At 38.2% G+C, this 16328-nt stretch overlaps 1 protein-coding gene across 1 annotated transcript in view; it reads left to right on the top strand.

Moving 5' to 3' along the window:
• The window catches only part of CRY1 (cryptochrome circadian clock 1), a 103451-nt gene that overhangs the window by 75081 nt on the left and 12042 nt on the right, over positions 1-16328 (top strand). Inside the window, exon 3 of the mRNA XM_011975540.1 lies at positions 14620-14762. Coding sequence (XP_011830930.1) covers positions 14620-14762 — 143 coding nt within the window. The remainder of the gene's footprint in view (positions 1-14619; positions 14763-16328) is intronic.

The following is a 16328-nucleotide window of genomic DNA, read 5'->3' as shown; positions in this document are numbered from 1 at the left end:
TGTGAATGAGAAGATCAATCCCCAGTGCTGGGAATCAAATTAACATTACTTAGCCCTTTTTTTTTTTTTTTTTGCTTGTATGAAAGACACATTTAATGTTAGTGAAAATTTACATTCATTAAAGAGTGTTCACAACTGTAATACATCAACTTAGAATTTAACCTAGGTATTTGGGAGAGTTCTAACAAGAAAGCATATCAGAAGCAATGATGATAATTTATCAGCAACTCATGAGTGTAAGAGTGTATGTGGATAATTGTTTCAACCCTACCTCTAAATCTGTTTGGTATAAATAAAATGAATCCTAAGTGGAGTTGCCTTTTTTTGTTTGGGGCCAGGGAGACAGAGTTTCGCTCTGTTGCCCCGCTTATAGTGCAGTGGTGCCATCGTAGCTCATTGCAGCCTCAAACTCCTGGGCTCAAGTGATCCTAGGACTACAGAATTGAATAGCTAAGACTGCAGTTGTATACCACCATACTCGGCTAATTTTTTTTTTTTTTTTTTTGGTAGTCTTGCTGTGTTGCCCAGGCTAGTCTCAATCTTCTAGCCTCAGACAATCTTCCTCCCTCAACCTCCTAAAGCATTGGGATTACAGGCATGAGCCATAGCACCTAACCCTAGTTACTTTAAAATAATAAAATTCTTATTTACTTGTTTTGAACCAACGTTTTTCAAACCAGCGAGTGTTCTTTGTTTTGAGATTTCTTCTGCCTAAAATAGCACATTATTGGGCCAAACTATCTTCTGTATTTAAATGATGTCCTATCTTATCAATTTGGCAGAGGGTTTCCACATGGGCCATAATATACAAATACATGAACACATACATATACATATAGTACTTATTATTTTATTCTGATTTTTTCTTTAGCTGCATATAGTAGTCTGTATAAAATGCCATTTATGAAAACTTCCTTTTAGATTTATTTACCATATCTAGAGCCATAGAGGGAATTAATTCCTTTTTTATTGAATTAATGTTTTGATTTTTACTTTTTGCTTATAGGTTCAACATGCATGTGTCTTTTTTTTTAGGGAAAAAAGGCTGAAAGGATATACAATTAAAAGCATATCATCCGCCACCTTCACCCTAACCATCAGAACCACAGTTTCTCTGAGGGAGAAGATTCTTCTGTCATTAACTAGCTGAGTCACTTAATTAGTGTCTCAGGTCTTAATATGGTTCTAGTACAGCAAGTAGTGGGATTTTTAATAGGTAATTAATCTGGTTTTCCACATTGGAGGTAAGACTAGTTTAGACCTGGTAACAGTGCCCTTAGTTAATTGGGATAGTTGTGGCAGTGGCTCCAGTACTGATACCTCCCCTAGTATGCATCTTTCTTCTGTGTCATTCACTCAATTTATTCTGTTTATAAGGAGTAGATTCAGGAATGGGTCAGAACATTTTTATACACACATAAGTAAACACATATATATCTAATAAACTATCATCATTTTTTCTGGCGTTTTTTTACTTAGTTTTTTTTCTAAGTTAAACTTTGACTTAATATAGGCTAATAAGGTGACTTTTTCTAGGCCCTGCAGAAACTTCTAATAAGGAGTTTAAATTATTGATTTTAGAGACTAGGTGCATAATTAATATCTAGATTTTTAAAAAACATTCTCATATCTATTTCTTTTTTTTAATTATTTCTGTTTTTTTATTTTTTTTGAGAGAGAGTCTCGCTCTGTTGCCCGGGCTGGAGTGCGGTAGTGCTGTCTTGGCTCACTGCAACCTTTGCCTTCCAGGCTCAAGCCATTCTTGTGTCTCAGCCACCCAAGTAGCTAAGATGATAGACATGCACCACCATACCTTGCTAATTTTTGTGTTCTTAGCAGAGAAAGGGTTTCACCAGTTGACCAGGCTGGTCTTAAGCTCCTGGCTTCAGGATCCAGGAGTCTCCACCCGCCTTGGCCTCCCAAAGTGCTGGGATTACGGGCATGAGCCACTGTGCCCGGCCTCATTATATCTAAGAAACAGAGACACATGGCTAAAGTCTATAGATGGCCACACTGAAGCATTATAAAATGTTTTGTTCAAAATCACAGAATAAAAGAACATATAAAGCCACCATTTTTCAACAGTAAAATTTATATTATGCTTTTTTAAGTTACTTTGGATCTTGCTTTATTAATTCATGACACATACTTGATAGAATGTATTCAACAGATACTGATTGAGTGCCTGCTATATACAAGGCTGTGTCCGAGGTACTGGAGATACAGTAGTGAAACAAACAAAAAATTTCTATCTTCATGGTGCTTACACTATAGTGGAAGGAGACAGATAGTAAACAAATAAGTAAATGTACAATGTCAGGTGGTGATGCGTGCTATAGAGAAGAGTAAAATGTGGGATAGTAAATGTCAAGGTGAGGGAAAGTTAGTTACTTTATGTAGAATCATAGAAGGCCTCACTGATAAGGTGACATTTGAGCAAACATGAAAGGAGTGAGCCATGCATCTGGGGTGTGGTATATCATATCCACAATATTTTGCAGCTCTTTCCTTCAAAAGGTAGCATTTATTTCCCTACCCCCTTTAACCTGACTTGCCCTTATAACTTGTTTTAACCAAGTGTCAAAGAAGACATTGTGAATTCTAAATCCTAGGCCTTAAGCGACCTTTCAGCTTCTACTTTTCCCCTCTTAGGATGCTCCATCTATCATGTAAGAAAGCCTGGGGTAGAATATCTAACTTTGGGAGGCCACATACAGAGATTGGACCAAACAACAGCCAACATCAAAGTCTGAGATGTGTGTTTGACTATCTTAGGCACTCCAGCCCCAGCCAGGCTGCCAGTGAATTACAGCCTCATGAGCAGATCCAAGTGAAACCAATAAAAGAACTATCCAGTTACCTGACAGAATTTTGAGAATTAATAATTCCACTAAGCTAACTGAAACATGGGGAAGGAGCGGGGAAGGCAGAGGAAACAGCAGTTAGCAAAGGCCTTGAAGTAGACATGTGCATGATTTGTTTAGGGAACAACAAGAAGGCCAGTGTCTAGGGCACAGTGAGTGAAAAGAAGAAATGGCGTCAGAGAGGTGGCTGGAAGCCAGATCATAGGGCTCTATAATCATGTTAGGAACTTCAGCCTTTACTCGGACTGAAGTGGATGCCATTGGAGAGTTTTGAGTAGAAGAGTGACATGATTTAACTCATGATTTAAAAGAATTTCTCTGACTGTTTGTGGAGAATACACAGGGAGTTGGAAGTTTTGTAGAGGAAGAAGCAGAAAGATCAGTTAGGAAGCCATGGCAGTTACTTAGGAATAAGATGATGATGACCAGGACCAGGGTAGCTATAGAGGTGTTGAGAAGTGGTAGGGTTTTGGATATATTTTTTAAATAGAGGCTATAAGGTTTGCCTGTATGTGATATATGAGAGTCAAGGATGACTCTAAGTTTTTAGCCTGGACACATGGTAGGATGGATTCCCATTTAATGGAGTAACAAAGACTATGGAGGAACAAGTTTAAGGGAAAAATAAGGAGTTCATTTTATAAATGTTTAATTTGGGATGCCTTTTAGGCATCTTAGTGTACATGTTGAGAAGGCATTCAAGTCTAGTGCTCAGGGAGAAGTCTGGACTAAATTTAGGACTCTTCAGTATATAAATAGTAGTTTAGACCCAAGACTAGAGTTATGAAACAGAAGGAAAGGATGATGGATGGATGGATGGAAATTTTTAGAGTTTTACTTCTTTGTATTTGGATTATTTTCTGAGGTAGCTTAACATTTTTATGTTATTATACTGTTTACTGTCAATTTAAAAATAAATGCCTTTTCCTAGGACATATGTGCTTTACAACTTTTAGTTTTACTATCAAATTTTACATTTCTTAATTATTTTCACAGTATATTAATTATGACTTCAGAACTTTTTTTTAATTGTTTGGGAGTTCTATTTCTTTTGTTTTGTTTTTGTTTTTGTTTTTTGAAACCAAGTGTCACTTTGTCACTCAGACTAGAGTGCAGTGGCACAATCTCAGCTCACTGCAACCTCCACCTCCTGGGTTCAAGTGATTCTCATGCCTCAGACTCCTGAGTAGCTGGGACTACAGGAGTGTGCCACCGTGCCCAGCTAATTTTTGTATTTTTAGTAGAGATGAAGTTTCACCATGTTGGCCAGGCTGGTCTCGAACTCCTGACCTTAAGTGGTCTGCCTGCTTTGGCCTCCCAAAGTGCTGAGATTACAGGTGTGAGCCACCACGCCAAGCCAAGAACTTTATATTCATTTAGTTGTTCATACTCCTTTCTGATTAACAAGTAATTGTAATACACAAAAATAGATACAAATATTAGTGCTTAAAATTGCCAAGTGCTTGAGCCTAGGAGTTTGAGACCAGCCTGGGCAACATAGTGAGACTCTGTCTCTACAGAAAATTTTAAAAATTAGCTGGGCATGGTAGCCTACACCTGTACTCCTAGCTACTCCAGTGGCTGAGGTAGGAGGATCACTTGAGCCTGCAAAGTTGAGACTGCAATGAGCTGAGATCATGCCACTCTAATCCAGCCTGGACAACAGAGCAAGACCCTCTCTAAAAAAAAAATTGCAAAGTGAATATCCAGTTACTCAAATGAAAATATGTTGGTGCTATTTGCAGTCTTACTGTTAAATCCAAGTATTGAAATTTAAAGGTAACTACGTGTTGCTTAAAATAAAAACCTGCTCTTACAAGGAGATAAGCCTGGACAACATGCTGAGACCCCATTTCTACAAAAATTTTTTTAAATTAGCTGTGTGTGGTGGTGCATGCCTGTGGTCCTGGCTACTCAGGAGGCTGAGGTGGGAGGATCACTTCAACCCAGGAGGTTAATGCTGCAGTGAGCCATATTCATGCCACTGCACTCCAGCCTGGGCAACAGAGCGAGACCCTGTCTCAAAAAAAAAAGAAAAAAAAAAGAAGAGTAGCTAGGGACTTCCATCTCTGGTTAAGATGTAAAAACTCACAATAGATCATTGTTTCCCATATTAACAATGAGATGAAACTGAATATGACACAGAATTATAGAGGTTTTTTTTTTTTTTTTCTCTTATTTTGTTTGAACCCATTAGAGAATTGAGAAAACAAAGTCTCTAAAAGGCTGGGCATGATGACTCACGCCTGTAATCCCAACACTTTGGGAGGCCGAGGCTGGCAGATCACAAGGTTGGTAGTGCAAGACCAGCCTGACCAACATGGTGAAACCCTGTCTCTACTAAAAATACAAAAATTAGCCAGTCATGGTGGTGTACACCCATAATCCCAGCTACTCAGGAGGCTGAGGCAGGAGAATCGCTTGAACCCAGGAGGTTGCAGTGAGCTGAGATTGCACCACTGCACTCCAGTCTGCGCGACAGAGTAAGGCTCTGTCTCAAAAAAAAAAAAAAAAGAAACACAAAATATATATATATATTGACACACCAGGTTATATCCTAATGCTACACCATTCTATATAAGGTACTTGAGCATCTATGAATTTTGGTATCCACAGGGGGTCCTGGAACCAATTTCCTGCAGATAAAGGGAAGACTGTATATCAAAATTTACAGAATTCAGATAAAGCAGTGCTTAGAGGAAAATTAATATTTTTTCTAATACAATATTTCAATATTATATTAGAAAAGGAAAAATCAAGAACTAAGTTTCTACCTTAAAGATAGAAAAAGAACACTTTAAACCAATAGTAGGTAGTAAAAAGAAAACAAAAAATAAAGAGGAATGGGAATCAATGAAATAGAAAACAATGAAGAAAATCGGTATACATTAATTAGTTTATTATTTCTTAGCGCCAAACCCACCTTGCCCTACTGTGTGATACTGGAGCTGGACACTGTAAACATTTCTCCTTTGCCAGCTGGCTAGATATTAAGCTCTATCAAAAGACATTGTTGGTGGTGCTCTGCAAGGTCACAGCAGGAGAGAACTTTTCTTCTTGATATACTTGTGCTTTTTTTCCCTGGGCCAGCAGATGAGTATGCAGGAGGGTCAGTAGCATTCACCTCAGCAGCCCTTCTGAACCAGCTGCAGCCTACATACACCCTCTGGTGAATTTCTGTGTAAGCCTACTTATATCCGCTGATAAGTTTCTATGCCACCTGGTGGACAGCTTCTACAGATCACCTCCAGTTAGCCCATACCTGCCAGGAAGTTTCTCAGCCAACCAGCAGGTTATTGGTATGAAACAGTTTTGGTCACTGCCCTCTGGTAAGTTTCTTTACAGGGAAGGTTGTGTGTTCCTGTGGCAGCACGCTCCATCCAATGACCCGTGAATCTCAGTGACTTAGTGGAAGGGAGCTTTTGTTAAGGTTTTTTATTCATTCCTTGCTTATTTTCCCTCCCCATAGAGGTGGCAGCTGCTTTCTGCAATTGGTACTTTTGAACATCTTAGAGCAGTACCATCCAACAGAAAGCATGTTAAATTTAAAATTTTCTAATAGCCTCTTTAAAAAAGTAAAAAGAAACAGGTGAAATTAATTTTAATGATTTATTCAGCACAGTATATCTAAAATATTCTATATAAAAGGAGTTTTAAAAAAATATGAAGTTCTTGAAATCTTGTGTGTATTTTACACTTCCAGCTCATCTTAATGCCAGCTAGTCACATTTCAGTGCTCAGAAGCCACACGTGGCCTAGTGGCTACTACCTACCATACTGAAGTGTAGCCTTATCTCCTGTTTTATTCCTTGTCACTGTTGACCACCTTTTAGTAGCTAACAATTACAATTCTTGATACAGGCATACTTGGCAGATGTTACAAGTTTGGTTCCAGACCACCACAATAAAGTAAATATTGCAATAAAGCAGACATCACAATAAAGCAAGTCAAAATTTTTTTGTTTTTCAGTGCATATATATAAAAATTTTCTTTATACTATATTGTAGTCTTTTCTGTGTACAGTAGCATTATGACTTAAAAAATACACACCTTAATTAAAGATATTTTGTTGCTAAAAAATGCTAGTGATCATTTAAGCCTTCAGCAAGTCATAATCTTTTGCTGGTGGAGGTTCTTGCCTCAATGCTGATGACTACTGGCTCATCAGCATAGTGGTTGCTGATGATTGGGGTGGCCATTGCAATTTCTTAAGACAGTAATGAAATTTGCCACATCAATTGACTTCCTTTCACCAAAGATTTCTCTATAGCATGCAATGCTGTTTGACAGCATTTTACCCACAGTACAACTTTGAAAATTGGAGTCAGTCCTCTCAAACCCTGCCACTGCTTCATCAACTAAATTTGTGCAATATCCTAAATCCTTTGTTATCATTTTGTTGATGTTCACAGCATCTTCACCAGGAGGAGATTCCATTTCAGGAAACCACTTTCTTGCTCATCCATAGAAAGCAGCTCCTCATCCATTCAAGTTTTATCATGAGATTGCAGTAATTCAGTCACATCCTCAGGCTCCACTTCTAGTTTTAGTTCTATTGCTATTTCTACCACATTTGTAGTTCCTTCATCCACGGAAGTCTTGAAACCCTTAGAGTCATCCATGAGGACTGGAATCAACTTCTTCCAAATTGCTGTTAATGTTGATATTTTAACCTCCTCCCATGAATCACAAATGTTCTTATTGGCATCTAGAATGGTGAATCCTTTCCAAAGGTTTTCAGTTTACTTTGCTCAGACCATCAAAAGAATCACTGTCTATGGCAGCTATAGCCTTACAAAATGTGTTTCTTAATAAAACTTGAAAGTCAGAATTACTCCTTGATCCATGGACTGCAGAACTGATGTTATATTGGTGGGAATGAAAACAATGTTAATCTCCCTAATACATCTCCATTGGAACTTTTGGATGACCAAGTGCGTTGTCTGTGAGCAGTGATATTTTTAAAGGAGTCTTTCTTTCTGAGCAGTAGGTCTCAACGGAGAGCTTAAAATATTTATAAACCATGCTGTAAACACATGTGCTGTCATCTAGGCTTTGTTGTTCCATTTAAAGAGCACAGGCAGAGTAGATGTAGCATAATTCTCAAGGGCCCTAGGAGTTTTAGAATGGGCAATGAGAATTGGCTTCAACATAAAGTCACCAGCTACATTAGCCCCTCACAAAAAAGTCAGCCTGTCCTTTGAAGCTTTGAAGTTAGGCGTTGACTTTTTCTTCTTTTTTTATTTTTGAGACGGAGTCTTCCTCTGTCACTCACGCTGCAGTGCAGTGGCACAATCTTGACTCACTGCAGCCTTCGCCTCCTGGGCTCAAGTGATTCTCCTGTCTCAGCCTCCTGAGTAGCTTGGACGGCAGGTGTGCCCCACCATGCCTGGCTAATTTTTGTATTTTTAGTAGAGACAGGGTTTCACCATGTTGGCCAGACTAGTCTCAAACCCCTGACCTCAAGCATCTGCTTGCCTCAGCTTCCCAAAGTGCTGGGATTACAGGCATGAATCACCGCGCCTGACCTGGCATTGACTTTTTCTCTCTAGCTGTGAAAGTCTTAGATGACATCTTCTTCCAATAGAAGGCTACTTCATCAACACTGAAAATCTGTAGTTTAGTATAGCCACCTTAATTCATTATCTTAGATTGGATAGATCTGGTTAACTTGCTATAGCTTCTCCACCCAGCACTTGCTGCTTCACTTTGTACTTTTAGGTTACGGAGACAGCTTCTTTGCTTAAACCTTATGAACCAACCTCTGCTAGCTTCCAACTTTCCTTCTGCAGCTTCCTCACTTCTCTCAGCCTTCACAGAATCGAAGAGACTTAGGGCCTTTCTCTGGATTAGGCTGTGCTTTAAGGGAGTATTGTATCTGGTTTGATATTCTATCCAGATCCCTAAAGTTGTCTCCATATCACCATTAAGGCTGCTTTGTTTTTTTATGATTCATGTGTTCATTGGAGTAGCACTTTTAATTTCCTTCAAGAACTTTACCTTTGCGTAGATATCTTGGCTAACTGGTGCAAATGGCCTAGCTTTTGGCCTGTCTCAGCTTTCTTTCTTGTTTTTTTGTTTGTTTGAGACAGAGTCTCGCCCTGTTGCCCAAGCTGGAGTTCAGTGGCTCTATCTTGGCTCACTGCAACCTGTAATCCCAGGTTGGGATTACAGGCACACGCCACCATGCCCGTTTTTTTTGTTTGTTTGTTTTAGTAGAGATGGGGTTTTACCATGTTGGCCAGGCTGGTCTGAACTCCTGACCTCGTGATCCGCCCGCCTCAGCCTCCCAAAGTGCTAGGATTACAGGCGTGAGCCACCGTGCCCAGCCTGGCCTGTCTCAGCTTTCAACATGCCATCCTCACTAAGCTTATTTCTAGCTTTTGGTTGAAAGTGAGAGATGTGTGACTCTTTGTTTCACTTGAACACTTAGAGGCCCCTGTAGGGTTACTAATTGGCCTAATTTCAATATTGCTATGTCTCAGGGAATAAGGACCTGAGGAAAGGGAGAGAGAGATGGGGGAGAGGCCGATTGGAGCAGACAGACCACGCTACATTTATCAATTAAGTTCACCTTCTTTTATGGGTGCAGTTCATGGTACCCCAAAACAATTACAATAGTAACATCAGAGATCTCTGATAAAAGCTGAGTGTAGTGGCTGTGGTACCTGTAGTGCCAGCTACTCAGGAGGCTGAAATGGGAGGATCACTTGAGGCCAGAAGTTCAAGACCGGCCTGGGTGATACAGTGAAACCACATCTCTTAAAAAAAAAAGAGAAGAGATCACAGGTCATCATAGCAGATGTAATAATGAAAAAGTTTGAAATACTGTGAGAATTGATAAAACGTGTCACAGAGACACAGGTGAGCACATGCTGTTGGGAAAATGACACCAATAGACTTGCTTAGTGCAGGGTTGCCATTAGCCTTTGATTTGTAAAATGTACAATATCTGAGAAGTGCCATAAAGCAAAGCACAATAAAATGAGTTGCTCTTGTAAATGTTTCATGTTCAAATTGCTGATGTGATTTTTGTCTCCTGTTAGCAAAGCCAAAAAGCTCGTTCTTTGAAAACATTAATAAAATTGATAAACTCTTAACAATACTGATTAGGACAAAAAAGAAAGAAAATACAAGTTACCTATATCAGGAATAAGAAAGAGGACATCACTAGAGATTCTCCAAACTTTAAAAGCATAGTAAAGAATATCGTAATCACTATAATGCCAATAAATTATACATCTGAGATGAAATGAAAAAAGTTCTTGAAAAGTATAACTTACTAGAACTCTTATAAGAAGAAAAAGAAAACCTGAATAACCCTATACCTCTTAAAGAAATTGAATTTATAATTAAAAACCTTCCCATAAATAAACTCCAAGCCCTTAGATGGCTTTATTTTGAATTTTGTCACATATTAAGAAGGAAATAGTTCCTTCTTAAACTCTTTCAGAAAACAAGATTGAGATTACTTCCCAACTCATTTTATGAGAACAGCATAATCCTGCTACCAAAACCTGACAAGGAAAGTTTAGGAAAAAATTAAAAGTATAGCCAAGTGCCCCCCATAAACAAAGACTCAGAAATCACTAAATTGAATCTAGCAATATTTTTTATTTAAAGAAAGTTTTTTTTGTAAAGACACTATGTAGTCTCATTATGTTACCTTGGCTGAGCTCGAACTCCTGTGCTCAAGCCATCCTCCCATGTTGACTTTCCAAAATGCTGAAATTACAGGTATGAGCCACCACACCTGGCCGTGAACCTGGCTGTGTGTGTGTGTGTGTGTGTGTGTGTGTGTGTATAAATTTTTTCTTTTTTTTTTTTTTTTTGAGATGGAGTATCGCTGTTGCCCAGGCTGGAGTGTGGTGGTGCAATCTTGGCTCATTACAACCTCCACCTCTCAGGTTCAAGCAATTCTCCTGCCTCAGCCCCCTGAGTAGCTGGAATTACAGGCACCCACCACCATGTCTGTCTAATTGTTGTATTTTTATTGGAGACGGGGTTTCACCATGTTGCCCAGAGTGGTCTCAAACTCCTGAGTTCAGGCTGTCCTCCTAAGGAGGACAGCCTGGAGGAGCAAAGGTACATCTTACATGGTGGCAGGCAAGAGAGCGTGTGTAGGGGAACTGCCCTTTAAAAAACCATTAGACCTCGTGAGACTTATTCATTGTCATGAGAACAGCGCAGGCAAAACCCACCCCCATGATTCAGTTACCTCCCACTGGGTCCTTCCCATGACATGTGGGGATTATGGGAGCTACAATTCAAAATGAGATTTGGGTGGGGACACAGCCAAACCATATCAAGTGCTAAATAGCAATTTGATAAAGGAAGTCTACAAAAAAACACAAAATCATACTTAAAGGTGACACACTGAATGCTTTCTACCCAAGATAGGAAAAAACAAGGATATTTGCTTTTACAGCTTACTTGAAGTCTAACCAGTGCAGTCATGGAAGGCAGAGTGTGGATTATTAGCTTACCACCTCACACCCCATCCCCGTATTCTCTATCATAGCATTTTTTCCCCTAAAAGTTATGTATTAATTTACCTCTGTATTGCCACTCATTTTCAGTAAGCTCCAGGAGAGGGGCTTCTAGCGTAGTATCTGTCATATAATTAGGATTACAATAAATATTTAGTGTATTAATGAATACATTTAATGTTTAGGAAACTTTCTCTTCCCTAGATTTTCATTTTTCTTGTGGAGAGATGTTCACTAATTTATCCACAGGGAAGGAAAAGTGAATGATCTCATTGGTGAGTTTAGGAGAAGGAGCTGGGCTAGTTTAGCTCAGACGTTTCCTTTTCTTTTAGTTGTAGAGAACACACATTGTATTCTCCTCTTCTATGTAATACGTTTTATAGGGAAAGACCACACTGCAGGGAGGTGCTGCTTATGATTGAGTAGGTGAATCTGTTTGATTCAGCAGTGAAATAGTATTAGCAAGTTTACCTGTCCTGAATTCTACAGTTTTCTACAATTCAGCTTTGCTAATAATATGGCTGATATTTTTATCTTTAGCCCCCTGGCTTACGTGACTGAACTCAAGAAGGAAAAGGGGCAGGAAGTGTTATTTATTGACTCATCTCAGTATTTACTACCTAAGATTTAAAATAATATTTTTCAAAAAATAGTATTAAATCGTACTAGGCACATTGGCTCTCGTCTGTAATCACAGCATGTTGGGAGGCTGAGGCAGGAGGATCTCTTGAGGCCAGGATTTTGAGACTAGCTTGGGCAATATAGTGAGACCCTGTCTTTACAAAAAAAAAAAAAAAATTAAGTTAGCTGGGTATGGTGGTGCATGCCTGTAGTCCTTGCTACTCGGGAGGTTGAGGTGGGAGAACTGCTCAAGTCCAGGAGTCTGAGGTTGCAATGAGCTATGATTTGCACCATTGCATTCCAGCTTGGGCAACAGAGTGGGACCCTAACTCATTAAAAAAAAAAAGAAGAAAAGAAAAAGAATTGCTGTCATTCATTGAGGGCTTGCTATGCACTGTGCTCTGTTCTAAACACTTTATGTGCGTTATGTTATTTAATTCTTTAGCAACCCAATAATATGGTTAATGTTTTCACTTTACTGTAGCATATACTTACATAGGGTTTATTATGTGTCAGGCACTGTCTCTGCACCTTACTTATTCTACCCATTTTATAGACTAGGAAACAGGCATGGAGAGTTTAGCAGCTTGCCTAAGTAGTTGAGCCAGTCTTTCAACTTAGGAAGTCTAACTTATTAGATCCTGTGTTTTTAAACTATTCTATACTACCTCACTATAAAACAAATAAATAGAATGCTTTTCTATTCTCATCTTAATTTTATTTTTAAATTTCAAAAATAGCAAGTTTATACTAACAAATCTGAGCAATGCTGCAGAATGTAAAAGTTATTTACACGCTCAAATTTTATTCCTGAAAGTCAACAGCCCTTAATTTCTTGATGTGCACTTTTCAGGACTTTTAAGAACGGAAAAAATTTTTAATGAGATACTATTTTTTTTCCTAGTAGTTTAGCAGACATTTAAAAACAATTACTGGCTGGGCATGGTGGCTCACGCCTGTAATTCCTGCACTTTGGGAGGCCGAGGTAGATGGAGATCAGGAGTTTGAAACCAGCCTGGCCAACATAGCGAAACGCCATCTCTACTGAAAATATAAAAATTAGCTAGTTGTGGTGGTGTGTGCCTTTAATCCCAGCTACTCAGGAGGCTGAGGCAGGCTTGAACCTGGCAGGCGGAGGTTGCAGTGAGCCGAGATCATGCCACTGCACTTCCGCCTGAGTGACAAAGTGAGACGTCGTCTTAAAAAACAAAAAGCAAAACAAAAAATGATTGCTAATACATATTATTGGCAAGTGTGTGGAGATCAAGCACTTAGGTGCACTGCTGATGGGAATGTAAATTTGTACAGTCTTTCGGGTACCTAATTTGACAGCCTATCAGAATTTTGAATGTGCTTATCTTTGATCCATCAGTTGTTTTCCAAGGGATTATTTCTAGGAAAAAATTGGATAAGTACCCTAAAATTTGTAAGATGTATGCATAAAGGTAAAGATATATACTGTAAAGTTTATAATAGCAATTTTTTTTTTTTTGAGATGGAGCCTCACTCCTGTCGCTCATGTTGGAGTGCAGTGGCACAATCTCAGCTCACTGAAACCTCCACCTCCTGGTTCAAGTGATTCTACTTCCTCAGCCTGCCCAGTAGCTGGGAGATTACAGGCATGTGCCACCACACCCAGCTAATGTTTTTATTTTTAGTAGAGATAGGGTTTCACCATGTTGGCCAGACTGGTCTTGAACTCCTGACCTCAGGTGATCCACCCACCTCAGCCTCCCAAAGTGCTAGGATTACAGTTTTGAGCCACCGCACCCAGCCTAGAATAGCAGTCTTTTTTAACCCACCATTGGAACAGCCCTTGTCTAATCAGGAGGTGTTTGGTGAATTATAGTATGTTACCATATAGGCAGTTAAACAATGGTAGAACTTTTTCTTTATGAGATAAATCAGAATAGACTTAGAATTAAAAAAAAAAAATTATGCTTAAGAAAAATCAACTAATTCCTTTAAGTCACAGTTTCCTCATTTAAAATCAGTGTAAAGAGATGTACAGAACTTACTAATATAGCTCCTGATAATAAGTAGCTGCTATTATTATTACCATCTTCAAATTTTTCAGTTAACATTTTTTAGTAATCAGAAAGAAAATATTTACACACACACACACACACACTCACACACGACCTCAGCCAGGCAGCTTATACCATATCAACTATCAAAAGTTTGTCAAAGATCAGGTCTTAGACTCAACAGACATAAATTCAGGTGGTCTGGCTCTCTGTGAACTCTGGCAAATCCCTAAGTTTTAAAAATAAACCAAAATGGAAATACTAACCAAAGTGCCAAACTCTGAGTGTTGTTTTGAGGCTCAAATGAAATAATGTAAGTATGAGTAATTTGAAAAAGTAAAGTGTTCTACAAACACATTTAGTGTAAGAGCTGGTTTTAAGCATATTGCTTTGCTAGATTGTCTGTTGCCTAGCATAAAGCCTGGAATCTAATGGATTATGCATTTGTTACTTACGTATTTTTTAATTGATAAATTGTTTACTTTTTCCTGCATATTCAAAGTTCGATTTATGTATAATCATTTGATATGTAGATTTTCAGCTTTTTCACTTTTTGTTATGATAGAAAAAATAACTATTAAAATTGGTGTACATTGTTCCCCCTTCTGTTACTTTAGGAATGGAACATTACTAAACTTTCAATTGAGTATGATTCTGAGCCCTTTGGAAAGGAACGAGATGCAGCTATTAAGAAACTGGCAACTGAAGCTGGAGTAGAAGTCATTGTAAGAATTTCACATACATTGTATGACCTAGACAAGTGAGTTCTTTTTTTTTTTTTTTTTTTTTTACTGTGAGAAAATGCATGTAACATAATATTTACCATCTTAACCATTTTTAAGTATATAGTTCAGTGATATTAACTACATAGATAAGTTTTTAACTGAGGTTTATGAAGTAGAAATGATAGCGTGTACTTCATAGAGTTTTGGGAGAATTAAGTGAACATATGTCAAATCCTTAGCATTTTATTTAGCCGCTATTGACCTAATGACAGGTCTCAGCATTTCTATTTCAAAACTATTATGGATTAAGACTGTTACAGAATTTTCCTTGACTACTATTAACTCAGCCTCCTGTGGTCTTGCCTTTCTGGGCTCTTAGCATTATCAATTTTATAGTTATACATAGTTATAAATTGCCTTGACATATTTTGTATGCTTGTTTAATGTTATCTTATTTCATGTATATCTATCTTGTCTATCTGGATTTTAAGTCCAGATACAAATTGGATGTAATATAACATTGCATAGCTGTAGTCCTCTGAACAATAGCATAATAGAATATTTCTCAAAGTATATTTCTTCAGACACCAGTCCTTGGTGATGCTTTGTCCCACAGAAATTCTGTGGTCGAACTTAAATTTAGGGAGTATTGTATGCTATGAGTCTTAGAGGTCTATAAAACTTGTTAACTTTTTAAACTTTTGGCATACCATTGTCCTTTTAAGTACTGAAATCTTATAATTTATTTACCTTTTAAATCATTTTACTTTTTTAGTAATTTATATATTTTATCAAGTTAGTAAAACAAATTCTGTAACATGACAAACTAGTTGATTTGATTTCACATTTTAAATGTATCAGAAAATCATGATTTGATTCAGACAAAGGTCTTACTTGATGCTAAGCTAGAATTCATGTATCTTTTGATAATAATCTTGCCTTAGAGCTCACCAATTTGCTTAACTTTAGGGAGCTCATAGCAAGGAGGGGGCAAAACAGGATAAAAACAGTTGCTTCTAGGTGGGAGACTCAGTGTTATGCATAAAATTAAGTGTTTAGGCCAGGCGTGATAACTCACGCCTATAATCCTAGCACTTTGGGAGGCTGAGGCAGGTGGATCACGAGGTCAGGAGTTCAAGACCAGCCTGGCCAAAATGGTGAAACCCCATCTCTACTAAAAATACAAAAATTAGCTGGACGTAGTGGCGGGTGCCTGTAATCCCAGCTATTTGGGAGGCTGAGGTAGGAGAATCACTTGAACCCAGGAAGCAGAGGTTGCAGTGAGCCAAGATAGTGCCACTGCATTCCAGCCTGGGCAACAGAGCAAGACTCCATCTCAAAAAAGAAAAATTAAGTGTTTATTGGATTGAATGTGAATATTTACTATATGTAATCTATCATATTAAAATGTAACATATAGAAAATGTTTTGTCCTAAGATTCTCATTTTGCTACTGTTGTGTAATTAACAATGTCCTCAGTAGTATTATTGTAGTGTCATTACATTCAGCAAAATTCATTGCAACCCTATGAATAAATTCAAAATACACAAAAGCAAAATTTACTTAAACAGGATATCTTTTTATGGTGATTGCTTTCTGT

This window comes from Mandrillus leucophaeus, unplaced genomic scaffold (assembly GCF_000951045.1).
Source record: "Mandrillus leucophaeus isolate KB7577 unplaced genomic scaffold, Mleu.le_1.0 Scaffold157, whole genome shotgun sequence".
NCBI classification, from domain to species: domain Eukaryota; kingdom Metazoa; phylum Chordata; class Mammalia; order Primates; family Cercopithecidae; genus Mandrillus; species Mandrillus leucophaeus.
This window is presented reverse-complemented; position numbering and strand designations above follow the sequence as displayed.